Source organism: Camelina sativa, chromosome 9 (assembly GCF_030686135.1).
Source record: "Camelina sativa cultivar CO46 ecotype springtype chromosome 9, ASM3068613v1".
In the NCBI taxonomy this organism is placed as follows: domain Eukaryota; kingdom Viridiplantae; phylum Streptophyta; class Magnoliopsida; order Brassicales; family Brassicaceae; genus Camelina; species Camelina sativa.
The window spans coordinates 39,126,375-39,149,338 of record NC_141888.1 but is presented as its reverse complement, the minus strand read 5'-3'; the positions used below and the strand labels follow the sequence as shown (position 1 = coordinate 39,149,338).

The window sequence follows — 22,964 nt, the reverse complement described above, 5'->3', positions numbered from 1 at the left end:
GATTCTTAATATAAGATAGACTAGTTAATTTGCATATTTTGTGGTCGTGTTGTTCATGTTATCGATCAAAGCTACAAGAAAGATGGATAGATTTAGCAAATTGTGTCATTCCTCAGCACCAACCTTGAGTCCTTTTGGCTTGATCCCAACTCTGGAGTTTCACTCTATCTCAGATTCTAATTATATTTCTTCCCCATCAACCGTTTGCCAAATATCTAGTCTACAAATAGCTAGAGAAACCATATCTCACACCCTAGATGGAAGAGTACTATATATTAAGGCCTAACAACAGAAGAAACACGGAACACAAAGACCTTTTGACACCAATATCCCACCGGTGATCCTACTGACACAAACACAAACTCTTGAGAAGAGTTCTACTGGTCAGCTCATGACTCAACCAAATGTGTGTCTCATGGACTTTATTGTAGAAAGTAAAGAAACTGTTTGGAACCCACCTCAAACAATCTTTAAGCCAATGATAAAAGGTATACGAGAACAAAACATGAAGCAAAAACTCTCAAGTAGCATGGCATCTCCACTACACCTTTTACCACCGTCAAAATAATTAAATGCCAAGTGAATTAAGGAAGACAACTACACTTGATAAAAAGTTACCACACATTTTTCATTTTTCATACAAATGTTGGAGAAAAAAACGACCAACGATTGACGGGAACAATGCCAAAAATCGGAATCGGAAACAACGAGCTCGGTAGTAGAAAAGAAATGAGAACACTTCAACATGATCGAGGCTAAAACTCCTGCACATCCCATGGAGAAAAGTTTGGTAAGGCTGCTGAGAATTGCACCTTCTACTATTTTCTTACAACGATCAACGATGGATGGGTTTACAAAATTCACACACAAAATAAAAATGAATATAAAATGCAACTCACTCAGACACAAATCGCACATGTGTATAAATCACACCTAACAAGTGAACAACACACGATACCATCTATATATATACGCCTTTCAAAGACCGTCACTTTCGATGTTCTCTACTTCGTCTTCCTTCTCCTTAGAGCTCTCTATTGTTCATCAATAGCCATAACCATGGGTCACACTCTCGGCCTCACTCAACCCAACTCCACCGAGCCTCACAAGGTTTGTTTTTGCTTTACTCTGACTGATTTTGAGATGGGTTTTGTATCGATTTCAGTGATCCGTAGATTAGCTTTATTCCTTTGATCAATCGAGTTCAAAGTTTCGATTTTTTTTTTTTTTTTTGATGACGATTCTGCAGATCTCGTTCGCTGCTAAGGAGATCGATGTAATTGAATGGAAAGGAGATGTACTCGTAGTTGGTGTGACTGATAAAGATTTGAGTAAAGACGAGAGCTCAAAGTTTAAAAATCCGATCTTGAACAAGCTCGATGATCACTTGAGTGGACTCTTAGTTCAAGTCTCGTCCGAGGAGGATTTCAACGGTAAACCTGGTCAGTCAACTGTTCTTAGGCTTCCGGGTCTTGGAGCTAAGCGAATCGCTTTGATCGGTCTTGGACAATCTGTTCCATCAGCTTTTCATAGCCTTGGTGATGCTGTAGTTACAGTTTCTAAAGCTTCTCAATCTACTAGTGTCGCTGTTGTGCTTGCTTCAACTGTTTCTGATGAATCTAAGATTAGTTCTGCATCAGCTTTAGCTTCAGGTAACTTTAATTAGTAACAAGATAAGTTTTTGAGTCTTCGTTTATTACGGTTTTGGAACTGATTTTGGGTGTTTGTGTGTCTATAGGCATAGTGCTTGGTTTGTTTGAAGATAGTAGGTATAAGTCTGAATCAAAGAAACCATCTTTGAAGTCTGTTGATATCATTGGATTTGGAACTGGTCCTGAGCTAGAGAAGAAGCTGAAGTATGCTGAGGATGTTTCTTACGGTGTGATTTTCGGGAGAGAACTCACTAACTCTCCTGCCAATGTGCTTACTCCTGGTATGGATGGTCTCAAACACTGTAAAGTCTGTAGTGTTTTATGTTTTGCTGAGTTGTCCTATTCTGATTTTGGTTTTGTATCTTATCAGCTGTACTAGCTGAGGAAGCAGCGAAACTGGCTTCTAGTTATAGTGATGTCTTCACTGCAAACATCTTGAACGAAGAGCAATGCAAAGAGTTGAAGATGGGCTCTTATCTAGCTGTTGCTGCTGCGTCTGCTAATCCCCCTCATTTCATCCACCTTGTCTATAAACCTCCGAGTGGCTCTGTTAAGACCAAACTTGCTCTTGTCGGAAAAGGATTGACCTTTGACAGGTAATAACCATATCATTACTCATATGTATAATTGTATCTAGTTTCTTGTTATGTTAGTGGTTGTTGATTGAATGTCTTGTGTTCACAGTGGTGGCTACAACATTAAGACTGGACCTGGCTGCTTAATTGAGCTTATGAAATTAGACATGGGCGGTTCAGCTGCTGTTTTTGGTGCTGCGAAAGCTATTGCTGAGATTAAGCCTCCTGGTGTTGAGGTTAGTTTCTTCCATCAGATTCTTCTGAAAGCTAGAATTGTTTAACACAACTAAACAATTAATTTGTCTTTCCACAACCAGGTTCATTTCATCGTTGCAGCCTGTGAGAATATGATTAGTGGAACCGGAATGAGACCTGGAGATGTAATCACAGCCTCAAATGGAAAGACCATTGAGGTATTTAATCATTTTTTCCTTCCCTCAGGTTTGAGTTTTTGTCTGTTTTCCTATGCCATGCTAATTGTTGGTGAACGGTGTGTGTAGGTCAACAACACAGATGCTGAAGGTCGTCTAACACTTGCAGATGCTCTAGTGTATGCTTGTAACCAGGGCGTCGACAAGGTATTGCGTTGCTTTATTTATAAACGAAGCTGAAGGAGCTTGTTTCTGTTAAAATTTATCTTTTCACTTAAACATTTGTGAAATAACTTGCAGATTGTTGACCTCGCTACATTGACTGGGGCCTGTGTTGTTGCTCTTGGACCATCAATGGCAGGTACATAGCTCAATATCCCTGCAGAAAATATCCATCTTTGTCTTGCTTTTGTTCAAAAATTGGCTCATGTTGATGGTTCTTTTTACTTGATAGCTATCTATACACCTAGCGACGAGCTTGCAAAGGAAGTGGTTTCTGCATCAGAGAGAAGTGGAGAGAAGCTGTGGAGGATGCCATTGGAAGATAGCTATTGGGAGATGATGAAGTCTGGAGTTGCGGATATGGTCAACACAGGCGGCCGTGCAGGAGGTTCCATCACCGCAGCGCTCTTCTTGAAACAGGTGAAAACAAAGTCTTTTTAAAGACTAATACATACATGATTTCTGACAAAACGAATTGGTGAAAATTAACTAAACCATCCTCTGTTTTGGCGGTATATGTCAGTTTGTGAGCGAGAAGGTTCAATGGATGCATATAGACATGGCTGGACCGGTGTGGAGCGAGAAGAAGAAGTCCGGGACAGGGTTTGGTGTTGCGACGCTTGTCGAATGGGTGCAGAAGAATTCATCTTCGTGAATGAAACCTAGAGAGAAAGAGAGACCGTAGAGTTTTTCGGGTGTTGAAGTGATTGCTGGTTTTTTAATAAAGGTCTCAAAGGTTGCGGTGATTTTAGATGTTCTTACTTGGTTCTGAACAGTAAAAATCTTAAAAAATTGAATAAAGGGGTTCTCAGCGTTGTGTCGTGCAAATACTATCTTTCTACTTTTGAAGTCGTCAACATTGGTCCAATATTTATAGAAATCATATATGGGTCACCAAATTTATAGAAACCAAAACCAAAACAGTTGCGAATTCTGTTTTTGGGCCACTCACTCTTCACCTTCCAAGAAACATCAATTTCTGATCTACGTGGCTTCACTGGCTTCCACAAATTTCGTTTGAAACATTTTGTCTGAACTAAAAACCCCAGAAAAACTAGGTTCGCAAATGGCTGAGGAAACACCAAAGTACGACTCAATCTTCACTTAGTTCTTGATTTATAGTTCTGATTTGATTTTTTAAAATTAGATTTTAGTTTTGGGTTATGTAGATATGCTATAGTTACTGGAGGGAATAGAGGAATTGGATTAGAGATATGCAGACAATTAGCAAACAAAGGGATCAGGGTTGTTTTGACATCTAGAGATGATACAAGAGGACTTGAAGCTGTTGAGACATTGAAGAAAGAGGTTGGTGTTTCTGATCATCAAAGCATTGTCTTTCATCATCTTGATGTCTCTGATCCTGCTAGTGTCACTTCTCTTGCTGAGTTTGTGAAAACCCAATTCGGAAAACTCGATATCTTGGTACGAGTCTGTTCTGATCTTTATTGATTACTCTGTTCTTATTACTCTTGAGTGTAGTGTTTTTTTTTTTGTATAATGTTGACTGATCTTTTGATTGTTTTTTACAGATCAATAATGCAGGGGTTGGTGGTGTAATCACTGATGTTGATGCTTTAAGAGCTGGGACTGGGAAAGTAAGTGTGTTTGTGTTAAAGTTCGATAAATCTTTGTCAAGTTTAAAGCTTTTTTGTTGTTATTTTTTACATTGTAGGAAGGTTTTAAGTGGGAGGAAACTATCACAGAGACGTATGAGCTAGCTGAAGAATGCATCAAGATTAACTATTATGGATTAAAGAGAATGTGTGAGGCGTTTATTCCTCTTTTGCGGCTATCTGATTCTCCAAGAATCGTTAATGTATCATCCTTCATGGGTCAAGTAAAGGTATGTAAAAGTTTGATATCAAGAATCTTAGATGTTAGAAGAGAAGAAACTCTGTTTTACATTACTATTGATGAAATGTTTGTTTAATCATCAGAATGTACTAAACGAATGGGCGAAAGGGATCCTTAGCGACGTAGAGAATCTCACGGAGGAAAGAGTCGATGAAGTGATCAACCAACTTCTCAGTGATATGAAAGAAGATACAGTTAAGATAAAAGATTTGGCTAAAGTCATGTCTGCTTACGTGGTTTCGAAAGCCGGTTTGAATGGTTACACGAGGATCCTGGCGAAGAAACATCCTGAGTTTCGTGTAAACTCGGTTTGTCCTGGATTTGTTAAGACGGATATGAATTTCAAGACTGGTGTGTTGTCTGTGGAAGAAGGAGCATCAAGTCCTGTGAGGTTGGCTTTGCTTCCACATCAAGAATCTCCTTCTGGTTGTTTCTTTGATCGCCACCAAGTTTCAGAGTTCTAAATCTTCGTAATGAGAATTATTATTTAAAAGCTGCTGAACAAATAAAATTATGTGTGTTTGAGGAGCCATAGGCTTCAAAGATTCAAAAAGGGAAACATTATTTATCCTTATTCATTGTGTTTTGCGTTTTAGACACTCTAAAGCTTGCGGTTGATGACACTAACAGGAACAAGGTGAAGAGGATGCTTCCTATGGCTAGTGAGACCAGGTGCTTCTTCAATACTCACTTCCTCTGTCACTTTCCAATCAAAATGGTACAAAAGATTCGCCAATGAGTACTCCACCGTACTCAACCCCACGAACATTGCGGGACAACCTCTGCGTCCGCTCCCAAACGGCAACAGCTCATAACTCGTCCCTTTACTATCCACATTGCTATCCACGAACCTCTCTGGGATAAACTCTTCAGGATCCTTCCATACATCAGGGCTACGTCCAATAGCCCATGCATTGACATGAATACGCGTTCCAGGGTAAATGTCATAACCTTTGATCTTGAATTTGGTCATTGCTTCTCTAGGAATTAGGATTGGACTCGGTGCGTGTAACCTCCAGGTCTCCTTGAGCACCATTTTCATGTATGGTAGACTCTCTAGATCATCGTACGTCACTATACCTTTGTCTCCTACGTGTTCACGAATCTCAGCTTGTACCTTCTTCATCACCCTTGGGTGTCTTGCAAGCTCTGCCATTGTCCAATCCATAGTGATTGCAGATGTGTCTACTCCTGCTACGAACAAATCCTGAAATGAAAACACAATGTGTCCATAGACTCAGTTTCTTCATTTGTATCAAAATATGCCTAATCAAATATTACATTTTTCAAACATTTAAATGTTGTATTTGGATATAGTTTCCATAAGATAAAGTATGCAATTCACATAAAAAAATGATATAAAAGCGTTTGACCCAAAAAAAATGATATAAAAGCCAATTCAATCCTGATTTGGCATCTAAAAGCAAGACACGAACAGAGCTTATGTCTAAAAATCTATATTAAGAAAGCTTACCATAAGAATAGCTCTGATATGTGTATCAGTGATCCTATTAGAACCAAGTTTGGTTTCTTGACTCTGTAACTTGAGCAAGACGTCAATCAAATCCTCACGTTCTTCAGTTTTCTTCTTTTCCCTATGATCAACAATAGCTTTCTGATAAAACGTATCAAGATCTCTAAAACTCTTCCTCCGACTAGATTCAAGCCCATTGATCCGATCCAAGATCCAACCAAACCCGGGGAAAATATCCGCCGCCGCGAATTTTCCGATCACTCTGTTCGCCTCCGTGAACACCTCCATAAACCTCTCGTTGTCCATATCACTCCCGCGAAAACTTAACCCGAAAGCCATCCGACATGTAAAGCTCGCGACGAACTTGATCAGCTTCCCGCTAAGATCAACGGAAGTCCCAGACGCCGCCGAGTCAGACAACGAGTTGATGAGTCGACTCAGCTCCTCGTCTCTAAGGTTCCGGAACGAGTTGGCTCGTTTGACTGAGAAAAGTTCAAGAACACAGAGTTTACGAACTTCTCTGTAGTAATCACCCCATTGAGTAAACCCTAGACCAAGCCCATCGTAGAAAAAGCTCTTGGTGATTGATAGCTTGGGACGAGTGCAACACTCCGAGTCGTGGAGTTTTAAAACTTCCTCGGCCGTCTCCGGAGAGTGCACAACCACCGTACGGACGCTTCCGAGGTAGACGGTGATTACGGGGCCGTATTTGAGAGAGAGATCTCTTAGGGTGCGGTGAGGGAGTGATCCGAGCTGGTGGATGTTTCCTAAGATAGGTAATCTTGGTGGACATGGTGGAAGATTTTTAGGGGAGCGACGAAGAAGGAAGATGATAAGAAGTGGAGGAAGTAACAGTAGAAGAAGCCATGGAAGCAACTCAGTGGAGATAGGGAAGGAGAGAAACGACATCTGTTTTCGTTGTTGTTATCGTCTTTTTTAATTTTGTTTTGGTACGTGTATGAGTGACCATACCATATATAATAGAGAAAAGTGACGTTTGTCGACAAAAAAAAATCATATATGTGACGTTTTATTAAATTAAGTTTTTTGTTTGTAAGAACTTTTCGACCACATGCTGACATTTTTGACGTTTACTTTCTAGGATACATGATTGACCAAAGGAACGGTCATTGTAGGAAATCTTGAACCAAAGTGTGTATATTAATCACCGGAGTTTGTATAGTATGGACTAGTCTCCGGAGCATGCGTAACGCTACTGTATACAATACATATTTCTATTTTAAATAGTCAAGTCAAGTATGATTGAATATTTTTAATCTATGTAAGAAGATTCAAATCTTGACTTTGTAATCCTAAATTGAGTATTTCAACCATTGAACCACTATGAATTAGTTGTTATTGTAATTATATGCAATAAAAATCCTAATAAGTTTAGATAATACATTTCATGTTCTTTATGCTCATCTCTGAAAATTAATTTTTATCATCCTTTTGCGCTATGTCGTTGATACAACTTTTTAACTTGGATAAATAATCTCATATAGTAAATACGGATAAGAATGTGGTATTTTAAAAGGTGTAAATATCACAAGTGCGAATTTAACAATTGCAAATTTGCAATATATCAAGGTTTCAGTTTTCAATTTTTAGCCCCCAATTAGTCTCAGTAACTATTGCATGTTTTGGACTGGATTGCCCATTTATACACAATATTCTATAATATGTGCATTGCAAAGATGATGACAGCAAAATATACTTTTTTGGTAGAACTTTTCGAAACGTAGGAGGATCCATGTTCTGAGCCAAACGGGGAAAAGAACTAAGTAGCTATCGAACACGTTTAGAACTACAATGAAATAAAATGTTTGGTGTAATGTATTAGCGTTATAAACGTGATGACGATTCCGTCCCAAGTAGGTAGAGTTTTCTTCTCTATTTTAGTTTTCTAGAAAAGTTAACAACATATAGAAGAGACAGAGTTCGCCCTAGCCGTTTTCTCTCTGGCACAACCATCAAGATATCTCTTCCCGGCGACGCCGAGTCGGATCGATCATAACAGTCAAATCCTCAACCTCACAAGCAGACAAGCTGGTGGATCTAGCCTTGCAAGGTGGTCCTTGCTGATTCACACGCCGACTCGGCACCGCTGGGTCACCGTTTCTTCATCTCCGCTGCTCCTCTGTTCTCTATACTCTGTTTGGTTCTATTCTCAGCTTCATCGGAGAACCCTTGAGTCTCCAGATCTCAGACAGTGGTTCTATACTCTGTTTGGTTCTATTCAAGACAGTGGTCACCCTCCTTTCCTTTGACTTGTTCAAGGAAATAACGTTGATATGCCTTGATCTTACAAGCTCCAAACTGCTACCTAGCTTTTGGTCCATAGCTCTCAAGTCCCTAATATCTCTTGCGCTTATCTATCTTTACTGCTTTGTTGTTTTAAACATTGAGGATTGCATTGCTATGCCCTCTTTTCTACTTTGTATGTTACTCTTCCCTAGTGAATGATAACATCTGTTTGTCCAAAAAAAAAAAGTTAACAACATATATGGTTGAATTCAATCAACTTGCTTTGATTTTTAACATTTTAAGGTAGATGGATGGGTAGAGGAAAAATCGAAGCAAGTTGGGAGCAGAAAACTCCCAACTTTTTTCTCTACCCATCCCTTTAATGAGTATAAATTTTTGACCTTAATGAGTTGATGGGTTAAATAAGTTGATAATTAAATGAGTTCATGAGTCAAATGAGTTTGGTTATAATAGGTTTATGAGTTAACCACTAACCCATCAATTTTTTCATTATCAACCTAATATCATCAACATCATCATACTATCATCATCATCATCATCATCATAATACCAACATCATCATACTACCATCATGTAACTATCATCATCATCAACATTGTCATATTATCATCATCATCATCATCATACCTTCATACATCACCATCATCATATCAACATATATATCAAAGTCAACAACATGATGTCATCATCATCATTTTATATTTTCTCCGCCAAAATCCCAAATCCACAATTTTCTCGCTAAAATTTTGAACTTCTAATTTTCCCGCCAAAATCCCAAACTCGCAATTTTTTCACCGAAACGCAAATCCGCAATTTTCCTGCCAAAATGTAAATCCGCGATTTTTCCGCCAAAAATGCAAACCCGAAAATTTCCCACCAAAAACGTAAACCCGTAATTTTCCCAACAAAATGTAAAAACCCGTAAATTTTTTGTATAAAATGCAATCAGTAAATTTTCCGCCAAAAATGCAAACCCGTAATTTTTTCGCCAAAACGCAAACACATAAATTTCCTGCCAAAAAAGCGAACCTGTAATTTTTTGCCAAAAACGCATAACCCGTAATTTTTTGCCAAAATCTCAAACCCACAATTTTCCCGCCAAAAATGCAAAACCTGATTTTTCCTCCATAATTTTCCCCTAAAAGTTATGTGATGGTGATAATGATGATGAATGATGATAGTGAAAATGATGATAAAGATTAATTATTATTATTTTATATTGAATATTGAATATTAATTAATTATATTATAGTGGGTTAACCTAATTATTCATCTAACTCATTTAACTAAATGAATTCATGGGTTAATCCAACCTAATTGTTGAATGAGTTAAGTCAACTCATAAATTTATTGGATAATGAGTTGAGTTGGGTTGGATTAACTATTTTGACACTCTTAGTTATAATGTTTCAAATATTAAAAAAATTTCTAACCAGTCTGACAAGAAAATCAGAAATAACATTGATCTTCACCTATATTTTTTGTATAGTATGAAATTCATAAATTCGGTATAACTTTAAAGTTGCAACCTGCACCTGTTCTCTTTAAATAATTTTTTGCAAACATTGATCAGCAAAAACATAAAACAATGAAACTTTATAAAAAAAGATTGAATGTGATATTTCATATGTAATCAAACTAGCAAATATAAAAAATTCATTTAATTGTATTCATGTTCAAATCTAGAGTGTACTTAAGGAAAGTTAGAATAGAAAGTCGCATCAGGTAGAAAATGAAAGACAAATAAAAGAAACTTGGAAGGTTTTTCTTTCCTAACATATCATTTTTATTTTCTTTTAATATATACAACATGTAAGAAAGACAAAATAGCAACACAGCTGACAATTTTGGCAAGCAACGGTGGAGGTTTAATATCTTGAACCCAAATTTAGGGTGGGTGTCGATCGATACCAAGGAAGGTGTCGGTCGACACCACTAAATTGGTGATGGTTCGGTTCATTCCAGAATTATTCAGTTTAACTTGGTTTGGGTTTGGAGAGAAAATTCTAAATTCTTTTAAAGGCTCGACAAGCCTCTTTTCTTGGGGGAAGGGGGGGGGGGTCTTGTCGCTTCGGGGAGAGAAGAAGAAAGAGAGAGAAAGGTTTTGAGTTTGATGCTGAGAGCAAAGAGTGTCTTGAAAAGGGTTAGAAGAAGGAGAACAGAGATCCATCATCTATATGTGTGTGGGGAAGGATGTGATTACTTGGTGGTGGATTGGGAGAGACAATGAGGCTTTCTCATGGCTGTTATCAAGGTAAGTTGTGTTGTTTTAATGTTAGATCGATTAGAGAATCGATGGTTGTGGAAGATTAGGGATTTGCAGCGAGAATGAGCTTGAAGGGAGGCTAGGATCGTGGTTTCTGGGTTGGTGGGGAGCTTCGTGGTGCTATAGAATTCATATCCAATGGTGGATTTGTGGATTGAACGGTTAGTTTGTGACTTAACTGAAGGTTAACATGGACATTTTCCCTGGTTATGTGGTGGCAATGTTGGGGTGTCGACCGACACCACTTTGGTGTTGGTCGACACCAGCATGTTGTTGTGTGTTTGGTCGTTGGAGACCGGCTGGAGTTAGATTTAGATAAGGAGAGATCGATGGAAGTGATGTCGTGGGCGTCTGTGTCGACCGACACTAGGAGGTGCAGATCGACACTAGAGGAGTTGATAGTGAATCGAGGTATTTGTGGTGAAGTGTTGTCTGTGCCTGGATGGAATCAAATATTCCAGCTCATCTCTCTTGTTACTCGGTCGCTAGGGATGGTTGGTTGTGCGACTCTGTAACTAAATGAGGTATAGGGTTTGGTGTGCTTAGGGGGAGTTTTTGTAAGGAGCGATTTTACGCCTGTTGTCTCGTCGGAATAATGGAGTACCAATGAGATCTTGTGTGAGGATTGGGAATCCGGGTGTGGTCGTCTCAAGAGGCCTGTAAAATTCTTTTCTGGACAATTCCTTCATAGAAATAAAAAACAAATGGGAAACTACGAAAATAAACGAATTATATAATGGGAAATATACGTAGACCGATGTTTAACTCCATATCAAACACATTTGTTTGGTTAATATGTCAGACCGTGGGAAAAGGTAGTATAATGGACAATACGATAACTTGTTTGAGGTAGATGAAAATGAAGAATGCCTAACCCCTAAACCCTAAACCCTAAACCCTAAACTTTAAACCCTAAACCCTAAACCCTATACCCTAAACCCTAAACCCTAAACCCTAACTCCTAACCCCTAAACCCTAAACCCTAACCCTAACTCCGAAACCCTAAACCCTAAACCCTAAACCCTAAACCTTAACCCCTAAACCCTAAACCCTAACACCTAAATCCTAAACCCAACATCATAACCCTAAATCCTAAACTCCGAAAACCTTTAAACCCTAAACCCTAATCCCTAATCAATGAACCCCTAAACCCTAAACCCTAAACCATAAACCCTAAACACTAAACCCTAAACCCTAAACCCTAAACCCTAAACCCTAAACCCCAACCCCTAAACCCTAACCCTAACCCTAACTCATAAACCCTAAACCCTAAACCCTAAACCCTAACCCCTAAACCCTAAACCCTAACACCTAAATCCTAAACCCAACATTATAATCCCTAACCCCTAAAACTAACCCTTAAACCCTAAACCTTAAACCCTAAACCCAAAACTAATAATCCAACCCTAAACCCTAAAGCCTAATCCCTATATCAACGCTCCTTCTGATTCTTCCGCGTCTTCTTCTTCTTCATAACTATGACCCTAATTTTCAACTTTACCGTCTTGGCGAACACCATTACAACCTCCCCAATACATTGACTCTATTTCAGCAACCTCAGCCAATATCTAAGCATCAACCTGGGTAGTAGGTATTATGGGGATTGTTGATTTAGAACCCACAATTGCTTCCATTGCAACATCCTCATCAATGAAAGGGTTACTGGTACACCCAGCAGAACTGCTACCAGATACACGCTTCCCACGCTTACCATTTCCAAAACTACAACCAGATGAACTGCAACGAGACAGACACTTCCCTCTCTTACCATTACAAACTCCTCTCTTAAACTTGTTCTCCATTTCGGAAAGGTTAGCAACGATCACATCATCTAATTGGCTGCTAAGAGCGGCGTCAATTAATGGTGCCAACTCATCATCGCTTGTTCCAAAACTGCAGCCAGACGTATAGCTACCCGACCCCAGATTGCCACCACCTGATACATCAGTACCTCTTTCCCCTGACTTTAAGTCATCTGTGTTTATTCCTCTGTTTCTAGATTGGTCAAAGTTGACAAACATATTTAAATGACGTTCTCCTGAAACAATTGCTTGAAGTAATCTAAGCCAACATCGGTAGTAACCATTAAAGGAGGAGTTCTCGCACCCGTCATGAAAAGCATGTTGTTCGGAGGACAATAGCTGAAACAAACCTTCTTCAAAACAATGCTGAATTCAAGTATTACAGCATCTTCAAGTTCAGCAAACGTAATCGTTTCCGATACGGGTACAACCCTCGAAACAAGAAACTTATCCACATCAAACTTTCAAATGCCATCCAGAGAATAAGCCCACTCAACGCTTAGGAAAATACAATGTCCAACCTGCAAACAAAAACAGTTGTTTGTTTATAAATTACAACCAAACACAATATTGCAATCCCCAAAGAACAACAAAAAGATATTGCAATTCACAGAAAATAACCAAAAACGATAAAGAAGCATAACTACACTAGCTGCCATGTTCCGTTAAACAAAAACCTATTCCTTCCTGTTTCCCTAATCCACACAAAAGAAAACCTTTATATACGGCTGCTAACATCTAATTTGGAATACACGTGCAAAAACTACAGCCGCAAGATCAGTTTTTTTTAGTTACAAGTGGAAGAGGGAGCATCTAATGGTGAAACCATTTTAGTTAGAAACGAGAATCCATTTAGAACTAGATGAGGAATAAAATTGTATGGAAAATAAATGAACAGTATAAAAGAGAGCTAAAAGTGCTTTGTGAACAAAAATTATACTATTGAATTATTAAATATTAAAAAAGTGTGTTAGAATGTAAATTTTCCTAAAAAACACTCTTACATTCTTTCTAATTTGGTAAGTAAGTATAGTTGTCTTGTATATGTGGTATACTAGAAGCATAACATCTACTAGATACATAAAAGCCAGACAAAACTTGAAGTAAACTAAACGTGATGACCAACGCATGTAGGCAATAATTTAATAATTCTTATTTTGTGTGCAGAATTCTAAAAATCATATATTAAAAATTGGGGGAATATATAATTACATGAATAGACAAACTAAATATTTAAATACCATATTAATAAATTGTAGATAAAAAAAATATAATTTCATTATTATTTATAATGATATTTTTCGTTTCAAAAAAAAAAGTAAAATATTAATCTTTTTACACGGTTTTAAACTTCTTACAAAATTAAAAATATTAAAATAATTTATGTAATTAAGTATATTAATATTATTAAAAATATTTATGCGTGGCTAAATACACCTAATAGAATAGAAACTATAGAACTTAGTTTTTTTATACCATTATATTATTAATATTTAAATACCACAATTCCTAATTATAGATTTGTACATTTAGCAAATTTTTTTTCCAACAATTGGCCATAATGGACTGGTCCATTAGCTGACTCGATTTCTGATGTGATGGTGTATTCTACAATTGGATTTACCTCCTGCCACTACACTAAGGTTACTTCTCTGCAAATTGCAGGTTTATGTTGTATGTTTGTGTATTTAACTTGTCATTTTTTTCCTTGGTAAAATATGCATTATTTACTTGTGATGGTGGCTGCTGGTGTAGTGGTGTGTACGTACGTAGGTTTCAAAATTTGCTAGAATCGTTAGCAGGTCACTCTCATTTACCAAATGAAATTGGTCTTTCATGATTTATTTATTTTTCTTTGATCCTTTCAATACTTTTCCATAACTATTCGTATCCTCCACACTAACTCATTTCTACTTTGCTAAGTAAACAAGTTTCACCTAATTTACTAAATTAAAAAAAAAAATTAACAAATCGGTTCCATAGATTCATAGTTACGTAAAACTTTATCAGTGTCAAAAAAGTTTTGTATTCTTTTACCTTAAAAAGTGTTGACTTTTGATATATGATTATTAACTGATGTAAAGAAGAAGAATCACCGACAGCTCCAAATGAGTAAATCTCAACCGTTGATTAGATTAAACGATAAACTAAAACAATCCAACGGTCACAAATCGTCCAGTTGCCATGTTCTCCCTCTCTCTCTCTCTTCTTCTGCATTTAAGAAACCTCACTACACGAAGACGACGAAGACGAAGAAATCGAGCACATCCATGGCGAAAGTTCGGATTTTGATCGTAGCCCTTGTCTTCTTCTTCTCCCTCAATGTCAATGTCAATGTCAATGTCAATGGATTTTACCTTCCCGGCGTCGCTCCACAAGATTTTCAGATGGTTAGTCACAAAGTCACCTCTGTATCCGAATCTGTCTTCTCTCTTGTGTGTTTCGCAAATGCAGCTTCATATTTTGGCTTAGTGTAGCTTTGATCCGCAATGATTCTTGTTTGATCGAGTATTTGATTTGTTCCTGGTTTAGATCCGACGCAATTGATCAAGAAATTTTGTTAAAATTGGATCTATGGCTCTGTTTTATGAGATTTGGGCGATTTTGATCTTTAAAGTTATGATTTTTATTCTGCAGGGAGATGCGTTGATGGTGAAAGTTAATAAACTGACATCTACAAAGACTCAGCTTCCATATTCATACTATTCTCTTCCTTATTGTCGTCCAGAACATATTGTTGATAGTGCTGAGAATCTCGGTGAAGTTCTCCGTGGTGATCGGATTGAGAACTCGCCTTTTGTGGTATGTTCTTGGTTCTTTCTGCATGTGTCTTGTTTAAAATTGTAGTTTGATGAGATTTTTATATGTCTGTTTGTTTCTTTGTTGCAGTTTAAAATGAGAGAATCACAGATGTGTGCTGCGGTTTGTCGCGTAAAGCTCGATAAGAAAACAGCCAAGGCGTTGAAGGAGAAGATTGCTGATGAGTACCGGGTTAACATGTGAGGAAGATTTGATTTCAGTTGCCTTTGGTTGAATGTGTTCTTTGTTGTTTTTATGAGGAAGATTGATTTATTATGCAGGATTTTGGACAACCTTCCACTAGTTGTTCCAGTGAAAAGGCCAGATCAGGACAATGTTGTAGTGTATCAGCATGGTTTCCATGTTGGTCTCAAGGGCATCTTTGTTGGTGTAAGAGCTCATCATCACATTTCCTGTATATGTTTTAATGGAAGGAGTTCTTATTTGTTTCATTTTCCTGTAGAAAAAGGAGGAAAAGTATTTTATCCACAACCACTTGACCTTCACTGTTAAGTATCACAGAGATATAGAGACCGATTCTTCAAGAATCGTTGGCTTTGAAGTCAAGCCTTTCAGGTAGCTTTTTTTGTGATTTAAGGACTTTGACTCTTTATTGTGTAGACTTAACATTTACTGGTTTTAATCTCAATGCAGTATCAAGCATGAATATGAAGGTCAATGGAATGAAAAGGCTCGGTTAACCACATGTGATCCGCATACAAAGCGTGCAGTCACTAACTCTGAGTCTCCTCAGGAGGTTGAAGAAGGGAACGAGATTATATTCACATATGATGTTGATTTCCAAGAAAGTGAGGTGAAATGGGCGTCTAGGTGGGACACTTACCTTTTGATGGCTGATGATCAGATTCATTGGTTCTCTATCGTTAATTCCATGATGATTGTACTTTTCCTCTCTGGTATGGTTGCTATGATCATGCTAAGAACACTCTACCGAGATATCTCCAACTACAATCAGTTAGAGACTCATGAAGAGGCTCTCGAAGAGACGGGTTGGAAACTGGTACATGGAGATGTTTTCAGACCGCCAACAAACCCGGAGTTGCTCTCTGTCTATGCAGGCACTGGAGTTCAATGCTTTGGAATGATTCTTGTAACCATGATCTTTGCTTGTCTTGGCTTTTTATCTCCTTCAAACCGTGGTGGTCTTATGACTGCTATGCTTTTGCTTTGGGTTTTCATGGGACTCTTGGCGGGATACGCGTCTGCACGCCTTTACAAAACGTTAAGAGGAGGAACTGAATGGAAGAAGATCGCTCTGAAAACTGCAATCATGTTCCCTGCTACAATCTTTGTCGCGTTCTTTGTCCTTAATGCCATAATATGGGGACAAAAGTCATCTGGTGCTGTCCCGTTTGGTACAATGTTTGCCCTGGTAGTCCTCTGGTTCGGCATCTCTGTTCCGCTTGTTTTCATCGGTGCCTACATCGGTTTTAGGAAACCTGCACCGGAAGATCCAGTGAAAACCAACAAGATCCCGAGGCAGATACCAATACAAGCCTGGTACATGAACCCACTCTTCTCCATTTTGATCGGAGGCATTCTCCCATTTGGTGCAGTCTTCATCGAGCTCTTCTTCATACTTACCTCGATATGGCTTCACCAATTCTACTACATCTTCGGGTTCCTCTTCATCGTCTTCATCATTTTGATTATCACTTGCGCAGAGATCACAGTCGTCCTCTGTTATTTTCAACTCTGTAGTGAAGACTACCAATGGTGGTGGAGATCTTACTTAACATCAGGCTCTTCTGCTGTTTACCTCTTTCTTTATGCTGCCTTTTACTTCTACACAAAGCTCGAGATCACGAAGCTTGTCTCTGGAATCCTCTACTTCGGGTATATGCTCATCGTCTCATATGTTTTCTTTGTTTTCACCGGCGCAATTGGTTTCTACGCATGCTTTTGGTTCACCAGGCTTATCTATTCTTCAGTTAAGATTGACTGATCTTTTGATCACATTCTGAGAAAGCTATTTTCAGTTCTCTTTTTCATTGTTGTTCTACAAAATCTTGTTGTAGTTCTTTCTTAGAAAACATTTGTGATAATTTTGAGATATGTACACCGAAACTTTATTTTCTTGTAAACAGAGAAACTTTATTTTATTGTAAACATAGATAAAGCTCAAGCATAGTAAAAAAAATTGTTTCTCACATTTTTGATTTTTCAGAATAAAATCAACTTGCATGCTTTTATGTCATACACATTAGAAACTGAGTTTCGTGCTGCTTTTGCAAGGCCTTACCCTTTGCATTTCTATACCGAAATATCCAGAACAAAACATATTCTTCCGTAACGGAACCAAAAACCCGAACGTCCATGGCTAACTCCAATTCGACTCGATTCGCTTATAAACATAAACATGAGATAAATACATACTAATAAATTCTAACCCGATTAATTATCAAAAGTACTGGAATGTTACGATAAATAGACTCGATTCGCTTATAAGGCAGCCAAAATATCGGCTTTATACACCAAATAGAATAAAATTTTAGAACCACATGTTCAAGACATTTGCTTGGTCAGCTATGTATTGTTAATATGTATTGTTAATTATTGAATGATAAATCGGTGAGTTCGAATGGTTCCTTTCACAGTTTTTTTTTTTTACATTTGAGAATTTTCAAAAATATTCTTTTTACTATGTCACTTTTTAAAAATACCATTTTATGTTATTTATTTTTAAAAATATTTATTCTCTATATATAAAATAACTAAATTCGAAGCCCTAAATTCAAATACTAAATTCTAACACTTCAAAACTATTTACTAAATATAAAATAGAGAACCAAACCTAAATTTTTTTATAAAAAATCAGTTTAACATATCGTAAAATTATAAGTTTAACCTATTCTAAAAACTCATTCAAATTTCTCAAAATCTAAAGTATATAAGTTCCGCAAAATTCAAATGTCTCCGGCCGCTTTGTTTGGAAACGATGAAATTGGTAGGTCACGTGTTTTTTCTGGAACATGATTTTAGAAGGGAAAATGACACCCACACCCACTTTGGGTGTGAGTTGTGTCACAAAAACCCACTTTCCACTTATAGTATACTTTCTCAAGTTTTTTGCTTATGTGTCCACACATTTTGGACGATTTTGCCCCTCTTCTCTTTCTCTCCTTCTTTTATCTCTTTTTCTCTTCTTTTTTGTTATTAACAGTTTAACAAAGTAAAATATATTTATTTGTTGTAATAAAACAAATTTTCTATTTATTTATATAAAATATATTATGATTATATATTTTTTACATTTTAAGATACATATTGCTATATTTTTTTATGAATTTTTAGATTATACAGTATCCATCGGTCGTTGAACATTTGTTCAATTATAAGTGGATAATCAATTGCAGTATTGTTAATAGATAGTTACTTGTGTTTATTCATACAAAATATACATACATAAATTTGGTTAGATCTTTATCCATAGCATATTATCCATAACACAACATAGACCAAATAAGTACAAAACCCTTTAATTCTAAATTTTAAATCCTAGAACATAAACCCTTGAACCTAAAACCAAAACTATTCACTTTAAAAAACAAAGTTTAGTGGATAGAAAAACTATAGATAGGTCTCCATGGATTTACAAAGCATATCTAGACATTAAGCTGAAGAATAGCAGTTGAATGGTGGCTATGGATGTGATCATGTGGATATTTTTTTGTGGATACCAATGTAGACAGACCAAAGAATCATCATACAACATCCACACAATTAAATCCATAGGCACCATGAGCTCCTTGCTTCATATTTTGTGTTGGTCCAGAAATATATACACTCATAAGTGGTTAATAAACAAAATAAAAATTAACAACATTGATTTATTTAGAACATTGAATATCAATCATGTGGATTAGTAGTTATGGATATTTATATCTTGCTCATTCTTTACATGAGCAGAAATTTGTCCAAAATAAATTAGCCACATAGATTTCTTTTAGCTAAATGTTTTTGTACTATTTTTCAGCTAGAAATAGGTATATTAGAACTTAGAAGTGTCACTAGAAGCATACTACACAATAAACATGGTCATTATTAATCTCAAAGCCTATCCACCAAATTCTGACCACGTGGACAAGCAATTCAGATGAAATTTATTGACAAGTTTGTTGCATGTTCAAACATCACTATAGTTTAGCCACTTAGATGTCTTTTAGCCAAATGTTTTTGTACTATTTTTAAGCTAGAATTAGAGATATTAGAACTTAGAAGTGTCACTAGAAGCATACTACACAACAAACATGGTCATTATTAATCTCTAAGCCTATCCACCAAACTCTGACCACGTGGACAAGCAATCCAGATGAAATTTATTGACAAGTTTGTTGCATGTTCAAACATCACCATAGTTTAGAGTGGTTTAGGATTTAAGATTTAGGGTATAAGGTTGACGTTATTGGGCTTATATGGATTTAGTGTCTATGTGGTGTTAGGATTTAAGACACTAAATCCATGTTGCATGTTGCATGTTTATCATTTTCATCTGTCTAAACCCTAAACCCTAAACCCTAAACCCTAAACCCTAAACACCAAACTCTGACCACGTGGACAAGCAATCCAGATGAAATTTACTGACAAGTTTGTTGCATGTTCAAACATCACTATAGTTTAGCCACTTAGATGTCTTTTAGCCAAATGTTTTTGTACTATTTTAAGCTAGAATTAGAGATATTAGAACTTAGAAGTGTCACTAGAAGCATACTACACAACAAACATGGTCATTATTAATCTCTAAGCCTATCCACCACACTCTGACCACGTGGACAAGCAATCCAGATGAAATTTATTGACAAGTTTGTTGCATGTTCAAACATCACCATAGTTTAGGGTGGTTTAGGATTTAAGATTTAGGGTATAATGTTGACGTTTTTGGGCTTATATGGATTTAGTGTCTATGTGGTGTTAGGATTTAAGATTTAGGGTATAAGGTTAACTTTTTTTGTTTGTCAACAACTAAAGTTACTAAACCTAAAATTTAGTATGTTTATCACCAACTAAAGTTACTAAACTTAAAATTTAGTAATGAAAATGAAAAATAAATGTTAAAGAAAAAAAATATTAGAAAAGAAAGAGAAAAGTTAGAGAGAGAGATGAGAAGGAAAAAAAAGTAGAAAGAGAAGGTTAGTTTAGTTAGAGGGTGTAAGTTATAATTTGACATAAGAAAAGTATAAGGGTAGTAGAAAGTGGGTGTAAGTATCAATACTTTAGGAGAAAGTGGGTGTGGCTGTCATTTTCCCATTTTAGAATAGTCAATTAGTCAATAGAGTGTGTAATGTACTGAAAAATTAGATTTTTATGGAAGTAACGAGGACTCAACGGTCTATGCCTATGGCCCATAGGCTATGGGAAGAATTTTGCGGGACAGTTGACTGTAGATTTGCCTAAAGTCAATTAGTCAATAGAGTGTAGTCACCGTTAATCTATTTTTTTTTTGTTCTTATAAAGAGAGCTCCAGAAGCCATAATCATAACCCATCACACATTAAACCACGCAAACTAAATACAGAAAAGCGTAATGATGATTCCAAGGCAACCTTATTCGTTTTCTGGTGTTGTTGCTACCTTGTGTTTCTTCTTCTTGTTTTCCTTTGCTCTACACACACTTGCTTCTCCTACTCTCCATTATTGCCGCCATGATCAGAGGGATGCTCTTCTGGAGTTCAAACACGAGTTTCCCATAAGTGAATCCAACCCAACTGCTAATGCTATGAGTTCATGGAACAAGAGCAATGATTGCTGTTTTTGGAATGGTGTCAAATGCGATGCTAAATCTGGCAAGGTGATTTCACTTAACCTTTTTGGCGTCTTTCTCAATAACACTTTGAAACCAAATAGTGGTCTTTTCAAACTCCAATATCTTCAACACCTAATCTTATATTCTTGCAAACTCTATGGGGAGATTCCTTCTTCATTTGGAAACCTTTCTCATCTTAGGAAGCTTGACCTTTTGAAAAATGAATTAGTTGGTCAAGTTCCAGCTTCAGTTGGAAACTTAACCCAACTAAGTGACTTGAGCCTCGGCGAAAACAAATTAAGTGGCAAAATTCCCATTTCAGTTGCCAACTTAACGAAATTGCGCAACCTTGATCTCTCTAATAATTACTTCGAAGAGCTCCCATCTGACATAAGTGGACTCCACAGCTTGGAGTATTTTTATGTGAGTGGAAACTCATTTTACGGGCCGTTTCCTACATCCTTGTTCAGGATTCCTTCGTTACAATGGGTTCATTTGGAGGAAAACCACTTTAAGGGACCTATAGAGTTTGGGAATATCTCTTCATCGTCTACGCTGAATCGTATATACCTTTCTCGCAATAAATTAGATGGCGCAATCCCTGAATCTATATCTAAATTTCTCAATATGGAAAAGTTAGATCTTAGTTACAATAAGATCATTGGGCCAATCCCCACCTCTATATCACAGTTAGTCAACCTTACTTACCTTGATCTTTCTAACAATAAGATCATTGGGCCAATCCCCACCTCTCTATCACAGTTAGTCAACCTTACTTACCTTGATCTTTCTAACAATAAGTTGGAAGGAGAAGTAGCAGGTTTCTTATGGAGATTTGGTGTGGTGAATCTTTCTCACAACTCGTTTAGCAGTTTTGGAAGCAGTTTTGAATTAGAAGAGTTTGGTGAACAAGAATATGTTTATTTGGATTTGGACATTGATTCGAATTTATTTCGAGGACCATTTCCCCATTGGATCTGCAAGCTTAGAAAATGGTTAAGGCTTTCTATAAATCTATCCAACAATAGGTTTAGTGGCTCAATTCCTCAATGTTTGAGGAATTTCACTTATTTTCCTCAAGCACTTATTCTGCGAAACAATAGTTTCAGTGGAACTCTTCCAGTTATGTCTGCTGATGCTTCGGTAAATGCATTAGACTTCTCAGGAAACAGATTTTGTGGAAAGATCCCTGAATCCATTGGATCGTTAGAAGAATTGAGTATTCTTAATTTGTCAAGTAATGCATTGACAAGCGATATACCTCAACCATTGGCAGATTTGAAAAATCTTGAGGCATTGGACTTATCCCATAATCAGTTGTTCGGTCAGATTCCTCCAGATCTTGGTAAGATTCATTCCCTATTGACCATGAATTTCTCCCACAACAATCTCGAAGGTCCAATACCACAAGACCAAAAGTTTCAAGACCAGAACTGTTCTTCATTCATGGATAACCCCAAACTCTACGGTCTCGAAAAATTTTGTGGAAAAACTTATGTTTCGAATCCTATACCAAAAGAGGAACAAGTGATTAACTGGATCGCAGCGGCAATAGCGTATGGACCTGGTGTCTTATGCGGATTTGTGATTGGAAATGTCTTCATTTCCCACAAGTTTCGTAGAATCAATCCCCGCGTAGTCATCAGAAGTGCTCGTTGAACACTTTCTCTTGTCCTTTTTCTAAGCATTTATCAAGCATATATGTGTAAGTTTCTGTAATAATTTTCTCCAAAAGCTTTTCTGTTTGTGTTGTAATCTTCTACTTTATAGTTTTGTTATAGTCTTCTTTGGTGATAAATGATATACATTGGCTCAAAATTACAGTTCAAACCCTTAATTCACGCTACATCAAGTCTAATGCAATTTAATTTTGCATCGCCACGGAGGCCTAACGTAACGTCTCCAACTTCTGTCA

The 22,964-nt window shown here is 37.0% G+C and overlaps 4 protein-coding genes and 1 pseudogene across 6 annotated transcripts; 4 read left to right on the top strand and 1 right to left on the bottom strand.

The window, feature by feature from the left end:
* The first annotated feature begins 906 nt into the window (after positions 1–906).
* Positions 907–3,648, top strand: LOC104713862 (leucine aminopeptidase 1). The gene is made up of 10 exons (XM_010431079.3): positions 907–1,110; positions 1,250–1,652; positions 1,739–1,933; positions 2,023–2,248; positions 2,337–2,463; positions 2,545–2,640; positions 2,728–2,805; positions 2,899–2,959; positions 3,053–3,240; positions 3,344–3,648. The coding sequence occupies exons 1-10, from the start codon at positions 1,060–1,062 to the stop codon at positions 3,473–3,475; spliced, it is 1,557 nt and encodes a 518-aa protein (XP_010429381.1). The 5' UTR covers positions 907–1,059; the 3' UTR covers positions 3,476–3,648.
* LOC104713863 (short-chain dehydrogenase/reductase 2b) lies at positions 3,646–5,251 on the top strand. 2 transcript variants are annotated; one of them, XM_010431082.2, is made up of 5 exons: positions 3,646–3,906; positions 3,990–4,245; positions 4,353–4,418; positions 4,496–4,666; positions 4,761–5,251. In XM_010431082.2, the coding sequence occupies exons 1-5, from the start codon at positions 3,887–3,889 to the stop codon at positions 5,139–5,141; spliced, it is 894 nt and encodes a 297-aa protein (XP_010429384.2). In that variant the 5' UTR covers positions 3,646–3,886; the 3' UTR covers positions 5,142–5,251. The 2 variants fall into 2 exon arrangements, with proteins under 2 accessions (XP_010429384.2, XP_010429382.2); XM_010431080.2 differs by having other exon boundaries at positions 3,975–4,245.
* On the bottom strand, positions 5,143–7,156 carry LOC104713864 (cytochrome P450 71B6). Its single transcript, XM_010431083.2, has 2 exons — positions 6,152–7,156; positions 5,143–5,884 (listed from the first exon to the last, which is right to left on the bottom strand). Exons 1-2 carry the CDS (start codon positions 7,058–7,060, stop codon positions 5,279–5,281), a joined length of 1,515 nt encoding a protein of 504 aa, XP_010429385.1. The 5' UTR covers positions 7,061–7,156; the 3' UTR covers positions 5,143–5,278.
* Positions 7,157–14,579: 7,423 nt separating this feature from the next.
* Positions 14,580–17,459, top strand: LOC104713861 (transmembrane 9 superfamily member 10). The gene is made up of 6 exons (XM_010431078.3): positions 14,580–14,877; positions 15,125–15,289; positions 15,377–15,486; positions 15,568–15,676; positions 15,750–15,862; positions 15,941–17,459. The coding sequence occupies exons 1-6, from the start codon at positions 14,596–14,598 to the stop codon at positions 17,250–17,252; spliced, it is 2,091 nt and encodes a 696-aa protein (XP_010429380.2). The 5' UTR covers positions 14,580–14,595; the 3' UTR covers positions 17,253–17,459.
* A 3,309-nt stretch (positions 17,460–20,768) lies between these two features.
* LOC104713860 (receptor-like protein 30 pseudogene) lies at positions 20,769–22,867 on the top strand (annotated as a pseudogene). Its single transcript, XR_015565977.1, has one exon. The product of XR_015565977.1 is annotated as a receptor-like protein 30 pseudogene (transcript).
* Positions 22,868–22,964: the final 97 nt, after the last annotated feature.